General features: G+C 44.9%; 1 protein-coding gene across 1 annotated transcript in view; it reads left to right on the top strand.

Moving 5' to 3' along the window:
- Positions 1–10: 10 nt before the first annotated feature.
- Positions 11–7,631, top strand: part of BORCS5 (BLOC-1 related complex subunit 5) — a 95,278-nt gene continuing 87,657 nt past the window's right edge. The window contains exons 1-2 of the mRNA XM_077756460.1: positions 11–358; positions 2,978–3,121. Of these exons, the coding sequence (XP_077612586.1) occupies positions 301–358; positions 2,978–3,121 (202 nt within the window). The 5' untranslated portion in view covers positions 11–300. The remainder of the gene's footprint in view (positions 359–2,977; positions 3,122–7,631) is intronic.

Below are 7,631 nucleotides of genomic sequence, written 5' to 3'. Positions count from 1 at the left end.
CTGGTGAAGCTGGGCGCCCTCCACCTCCTGCCCTTAGGGTCCCCCAAAGAGCGCGGGCAAACACGGCGTGCAGCCGCCCTGCGCCGCTTGGCGCGTCGGTCCCCCAAATAGGGCGTCCCCTCCCCCTCCGCCGGCGCCCCTGAGTGGGCTGGGCGCGTCGTCCCCGCGGTCGGCCCTGCGGCGGCGCCCACGTCTGGGGTAGCATCCCCGTGTCGGTCCCCGGCCCCTGCCCGGTCGTCCCGCCGCCGGGGCGGTGACCGCCTGGCCCGCCGTTCCTCCGCTGCCCGCGCTGCCGTCGCCATGGGCAGTGAGCAGAGCTCCGAGGTCGAGAGCCGACCCAGCGATCTGAACTCCTCAGGTCGGTGTCCGAACTCCCAGCCTCCTCCCGCCGGCCTCGTCCGCGGGCGGAGGCGGCTGCCTCCCAACCCGGGGGGGGGGCTAGGGCCGTGGACACGAACGCACGGAGAGCCCTCCCCGTACTTTTTTCTTGAAAACGAGAAAAAAGTCACCATCTGTCCTAGTCGTCGTTCCCCTGACGGGAGTGCCTGGGACTGCAAGCTCAGTCGGCGTGTGCGCCCACGCCCCTTGTTTGTTGTCAAAACAGCCGTTTCTCCCAGCTTTGCCTCCTCTTGAAAAGACCGAATTAACTTTTGGCCTGAGTAGTCGTGACTGACACAGATTTGGCTCACACAGCAGATGGATCAGAGACGGGATCGCTAAGAACGTGTGCCGTTTCAGAAAGGATGTTTTTAACCCTTGGGTGCAAACATCTCCAGAAACTGCATTTTCTCTTAAGAAGGTGTCGCGACTCGCTTTCTATTATGATAGGAGTTGGCCAGCACCGCACGCCCCGGTGTTTTTCTCTGTTTTCACCCTGTTCGTATTTTTAAGATTTCTCCCGGCATTTGAGTTAGGAATGGGAAGATTATTGTGCTAGGAATATAGTAAGCAGTCGATAAATAAAACAGTTGATACTTAATTGAGGATTCAGTGCTCCGTTGTCTGGCGACCAACTCGAGCACAACTGGCCCTGCTTGAGATGCTAATCCAAATTGGATTAAATCTGGGGTCTAAATATAACAGTTTCAGGTGTACAGTCTAATGATTAGATACTTGTATGTATTATAACACTTTAAACCCTGTTTTACGCTTGCACAAAGAAAGGTGCTAGAGACATTAAGAGTCCACAGCTGTCTTTAATTCCTGGTAGGATCTGTAATTCAGAAACGTTGAAGCTGACAGAGGATTAGTCCACACTAAAGTGTGTCCTTTAAGACTGGTTCCTCATTTGGGGGGCTAGATTGGGACACATTTTAGTGGTGAGCAGCCTCCACTAGCTTTGCTACATTCTTTTTTTTTTTTTTTAATGTTTTATTTATTTCTAGGAGAGAGAGAGAGACAGCATGAGCAGGGGAGGGTCAGAGAGAGGGGGAGTCAACAGACTGAAACAGGCTCCAGGCTCTGAGCCGGCAGTCAGCACAGAGCCCGACGCGGGGCTCGAACCCACGAACCGCGAGATCATGACCCAAGCGAAAGTTGGACGCTTAACCGACTAAGCCACCCAGGCGCCCCGCTACACTCTTGTTTCCATGGAAGACTTGTTATATCTGATCTGGTACAGCAAACACAGTAATAGTTCTTACTGTTTATTTTCTTGCCCCATGTCCTGCTAGAAGCCTATTTGAGGGGAAGAAGCATGGCATCTTAAAAATTCTGCTTGCCCACCTACTAACCAACAGCATGAGCTCTAACTGGTACTGTAGCAAACTCCCCAAGAGCAGAGGTTAGAATTTGTCCGATTCCCCTGTGCTAAGTGGTTTGCATACTTCTATATCTAATCCTCACCACAGCCCCATTTTACAGGCAAGGTGATAGAGGTTAGTTAGAATCTAGTGAAATCTGTTTTCCCGGTGGGGTCTGGGGAAGAAGAAATCAGTTACTTTGTAGTAAGAAAGATTTTTGGCTTGGGATTTGTGACATGTAAGTAAATTAGCAAAAGAGGTTAAGAGATACTTCCTGACAAGCAAGAAAAGTAGCAGAGATTCTAAAAGAGGGGCTGCCAAGCCACGGAGGTTCTAGCCTCCAGGAACCAGGGCAGTTCTGCGGCACCCCTGCATCAACCTTTGAGACGTAACTGTGATGAGCCTACAAATAGTACCATCTAGAGGGTAAACTGCTTTAAAGGTTTATTCTTGCCCCAACCTGGAGGATATTGAGGAGAGGAAGGTATCTTGGTCTAGAAAGTCGGTAGTTTGAATCAGTTCCTCCCAATGCTTTGCTTTCTTGCAACAGACCTGAAATTGACCTACCTCTCTAGGGGTCCTACAAATTTCTGACTTTGGCTTCAGCCTAGAATGGTCCTCCTGTTTATTCTTCTTAGACTAATGCTGGTAATTGTAAGGGTCAGGGGGTCGATGCCTCAGGAGTAGACCCATCTCATATAGGGCTGAGAACTACGGATTTTTCCCTCACGAATAGGATCTATTAAATACACCTGGCTTGCTGTGCTAAGGTGGCCAGATAGTCCGGCAAACCTCAGTTTCACAGGGATGGGCCATGTATACCAACACCCCATAGACCTCCAATTCCTTTCCTAATTCTTTTTCTAGCACTATTGACTTTGGGCAGGTCACAGCCAAATTTTGTACACTCATTTCCTCACTGGTAAAATAGGGGTAATGTCAGGAGGATCAAAGTAAAAATTAAAAAATAATCTACCTTCTACTTTTATGGGCCGAATAATACGATATTTTTCATTACAAAAGCAATTTCATACATGTGAAAGGTTCCTGTAATTTTTTTTAGTAGAAAATACAGATTCCCCAATGATTCAGCTCCCCTTTTCCAGCCGCACTGCAGGCCGACTACGGTTAGCGTTTTTTTTGTATGTAAAAATATTCTTTTCAATGACTGTATTTTAGTGAGACGGGGAGGCTAACTAGCATGCAGCTGGTGAGCAGTGTAACTTTGTTTTCAGTGACTCCTTCTCCAGCTAAGCACAGAGCCAAGATGGACGATATCGTGGTTGTAGCTCCAGGCTCCCAGCCTTCCCGGAATGTCAGCAACGATCCCGATGTCATCAAATTGCAAGAGATTCCGACCTTCCAGCCGCTTTTAAAAGGTAAGCACTTGGGTTTTGTCTTATCTGGACTTGCTGGAAAGGTTTTGCATAGCCACACTGCTCTCCCCAGAGAGCCATGTGCCTTCCTCATCTACTTTAGGTCTTTGCTTACACAGCAACTTCTTGGCGAAGCCTTCCTTGACTGCCCTACTTAGAATTGCAGCCCTTTTTGGCCCTTTTCTCTGTAGTTTTTAATCAGCATTGATCTAATGCATCGTTTACTTACTTATTTACTGTCTGTTTCCCTGTGAGAATGTGAGTTCTATGGTGGGAGGAACTTTTGTGTTTTGTGTGCTGTTGGATTGTAGAGCCTGATAGAAAGTAGGGACTGAGTCTGTGAATGAATGAATGTTGCTGGAGTTGGCCTTTACCTGTTATATTTCTACAAAAAGATTTTCATTCCTTTTTTAAAAAAATATTATTCACTTAAGTAACCTCTACACCTCACATGTGGCTCAACCCCACAACCCTGAGATCAAGAGTTGCATGCTCTTCTGAACTGAGCCAGCCAGGTGCCCCAAAGATTTTCGTTCTTATTTGTGGCCTGGACTGTGGGTTGACTAGTTCGGATCCTTAGAGAAAATCTCCACAATCGTTGGTACACTTAAAATGAATCCTGGCAACTATTCCGTATGAGAGGAGAGGGTATGTATGAGAGAATTAGCATATATTGATTAGTGTATACTGAGGTAGAGTTACCTTTTATTTATTTATTTTTGAAAGAGAGAGAGATAGAGCATGAGCAGAGAGAGGAGGAGACACAGAATCTGAGGCAGACTCCAGGCTCTGAGCTGTCAGCCCAGAGCCGGTAGTGGGGCTTGAACCCACAAACGGTGAGATCATGACCTGAGCTGAAGTCAGATGCTTAACTGACTGAGCCACCCAGGTGCCTCTAGAGTTATCTTTTAGTATGAATTTTATTCATTTGATAATCTCATTATGTATTTTTATGTTAATAAATTTCTTTTTATACCTATTAAGTAGTGGCAACGATTTCCTATTAACGGGGTTTCTACTATAAGAATCCCTCGGGGCGCCTGGGTGGCTTAGTCGGTTAAGCGTCCGACTTTCGCTTAGGTCATGATCTCACGGTTCGTGGGTTCGAGCCCCGCGTCGGGCTCTGTGCTGACTGCCAGCTCGGAGCCTGGAGCCTGTTTCAGTCTGTGACTCCCTCTCTCTCTGACCCTCCCTGCTCACGCTGTCTCTCTCTCTCTCTCTCTCCTAGAAATAAATAAAACATTAAAAAAAAAAAAAAAGAATCCCTCTTTCTGTCTCTCTCTTTCTCCAAAAGAATAGGAAATAGAAATGAGCATAAGATCCTGGTGTACTTAACCTGGTACAATATAATCTAAGGCGTCTTACATTTATATAGCTATTTCTTTTAGAAGGTACCCCCCCCAAGTACACGCATACCTGCCATCCATTTAATTCTTTAGTCGTTAAATATGTTTGAATTATTTGTGTCAGATCAGTCAGCTGGCAGATAGGTTGAACTTGAACCAAACTTTCATCACTGATTTCAGAGACTAGTTACACTGTTCTCCACTCTACTTAAGAAACAAATAAAAACAAATAGTGGTTTATCGGTGAGCCATACATCATCTCATCCTTTCCAGTGAGTCATCTGCTTTACAGGTGAGGGAATACAAGCTTTCAGTCTTTTCCTACAGGCCTCAGTGTTGGACTGTGGGAAACTCTTTGGTTCTTACACAGAACAACACATTACACCCTGTTACGCATCTTAAGAGTTTCCATTATTTTGGGGGATAACATGATTCTTCAACATTAATACATTAATACAATTTCCATCTCCACATGTCCTCATTCAGTCAGATTAAAAGACAAATCAGATTTAATTTAGCTGTAGAAAGAGAGGTGGACACTTGTATTCTATACTCCAGCCCTTCCAGATACTCATGTAGTACTGTCCGTGGTCACAGTTTATGCCTCTGCTTCCTGTGAACTATGTCCAAAGTCTTCCAAGGTCTTCTAGTTCTGGCTAAGGCCTTATGGAACCAGTATTTGTCCCCACTTGAGGGAAATACTAAAAACAAGCAAAAACAAAACTCCAAAAAACTCCCAGAATTTTGAGATATATTTAATAATTTTCTGGGACAGTGTTTCTTTCTAAGCATTTGAAATAATTCTTATTTTATGATAATAAATTGAAGGGGAAGCATCTAGGAGAAGGCTTGGTGTTCAGGGAAACTAACCTCAAATGTAAACTTTTTTAAAAAAGTTTTTATTTATTTTGAGGGGGGGAGAGAGAGAGAGAGAGAGAGAGCGAGCAGGGGAGGGGCAGAGAGAGGGAGACAGAGAATCCCAAGCAGTCTTCATGCTGCCAGCACAAAGCACAACTTGGGGTTCAGTCCAGGAGATCATGACTTGAGCCGAAATCAAGAGTTGGGCACTCAACCAACTGAGCCACCCAGGTGCCCCTGACCTCAGATTTAAAATCATCACTGGGAGGGGCTTCTGGGTGGCTCAGTCGGTTGAACATCTGATTCTTGGCTTTGGCTCAGGTCATGATCTCGTGGTTTCATGAATTCAGGCTCTACGTGGGGCTCTGTGCTGACAGTGCAGGGCCTGCTTGGGATCCTCTCTCTCTGTCCCTCCTCTGCTCACACTATCTCTGCTTCTCTCAAAATAAATAAACCTAACAAAAATTTTTTTAAACAAGGTAATCACTGGGAACCCTTAAAGTGAATAATTACTGTAGCCCAGTTAACACCATGCAACTGGACACGGTTGCATTGCTACATGGATTTAAATGGGGCGTTGGCTGCCAGCTGGCTGGGTTGCCCTGGCTTTGTTTTTCACCTCTTTGAAACTTGGTTGTTGAGAACATTGAGAATAGGTGTGGGAGAGAAGAAAGCTGGTGAGGGGCAGGGAGCGTTTAAGAGGTGATTTGGGATTTGGCTAAGGAAGGCGGAGAAATCATTTGATAAGGGCAGCATAAAAATAAAAATGGCGACACTTGGCAGGGGCCAGACTGCAGGGAACAAAAACAGCCAGCAAGCATTTAAGTGAAAGCTTGCGTTTCACTTGTGAAGGAGAAACGTCTCAGACAGCGATTCGAAGAGACAGTTGGGTGGAAATAAGAAGTATATGATAATAATAGTAGCTAATCCCCCCTCCCTCCTGCACCTCTGCGTGCTCTTATTTTTCTTTCCAGTTTGTAGATTAAAACACTGAGACCCAGAGGGTGTGAATTCCTTGCCTAAAGTCACGTGGCTGTAAGTGATAGCCCATCTCGAGATGGCATCAGGACATGGAGTTTTCAGCTGTTTTGTTCATGGAATAAGACTGTTTCCAATTCTCGCAAAGCCAATCAGAAAGATCACCAGGCTGTCAAAGACAACCGGGTGATGGGTGTGAGGCTATTGGATTTCCCGCGGCAGCACGCAGGGCCTCCTGCTTTGTCGTCGCCCGGCTTGGTGATTTAGAGCTCTGCCGCCTGCCTGCTGGGCGGCTGGAGGGCCACTCATCACTGTCGCCTTTATACTCTCTTTTTTCGCCCTTTACTGCTTTCAGGATGAGGCTATTTCTCAAAGTAGTAGAAAGGCCACACAGTGAGGGCTGTACCCCCCAGGTTTGATTTCAGAAAGCTTTTTATTCAAGTTAATGACAGTTTATTCTTTCAAAACAATATATCCAAGTAATACACAGAGTTCACTATTGTTCTGTAATGTCATGTGATGTAATGCTAAAGCTGGTGGGTGAGCTGCAGAGGCAGTGGCGGGCGAATTTGTGGCTATTCGGATGACTGAGGTAATGTTTGCATTTTTAATAAGCAAGCAGATTCTTTGGTCTTAACCCTTTTGGATAGATAGAGTATAATTTATGCTCTATCCCATTGCCAAATATCTGCTCCTCTTTTTATTTAAGCGAGAAGAATTTCTCTTTTTCATAGCAGTCTCTGAATTAGCAATTTATGTTGAAGTGTAAAGCATTTACTAGAAAATGAAAAATTAAGAAATTACAAGTAGCAAAAAAAATGGTAATGACAAAATACAAAAAGCAAAATGTAGATTTGATGCAGATTAGATTCCCGGGGTTAAAAAAACCCTATAAATCTCTTAAAATCACTTACATTTTTTAATGAATGGCACGATTTCATGTCAATCTATAGAAATGAAGTATTCATAAGAAAAATGCAAAGTTGATATCTTATACATAAAAGTTACATGATTATTCTATTCATGCCTGAAGATGAACATATGCATACACACACACGTACACGTGCTTGGGCATGTATGCACATATGACATTCTTTACAACTGACCTATCATTTTTGTTCCTGACCTTGGATACAACACACGATTGTCTTGCTGCCTAGGGAAGGGACTGTCCTTGTTACCAGCAAGAAAGTTCAGACATATACAGTGTAGATGTTTAAGTGATGGCAAGGGGCGTTGTTGGGAGTTTGGGGATTGTTTGTTAAGAACATGATTTATGTGAAGTCGATTTTGACAGTTAAGAGCCTGGGGCTTTCCCTGGTGGAGCAAAA

Source organism: Crocuta crocuta, unplaced genomic scaffold, assembly GCF_008692635.1.
Source record: "Crocuta crocuta isolate KB4526 unplaced genomic scaffold, BGI_CrCroc_1.0 scaffold262, whole genome shotgun sequence".
Lineage (NCBI taxonomy): Eukaryota > Metazoa > Chordata > Mammalia > Carnivora > Hyaenidae > Crocuta > Crocuta crocuta.
This window is presented reverse-complemented; position numbering and strand designations above follow the sequence as displayed.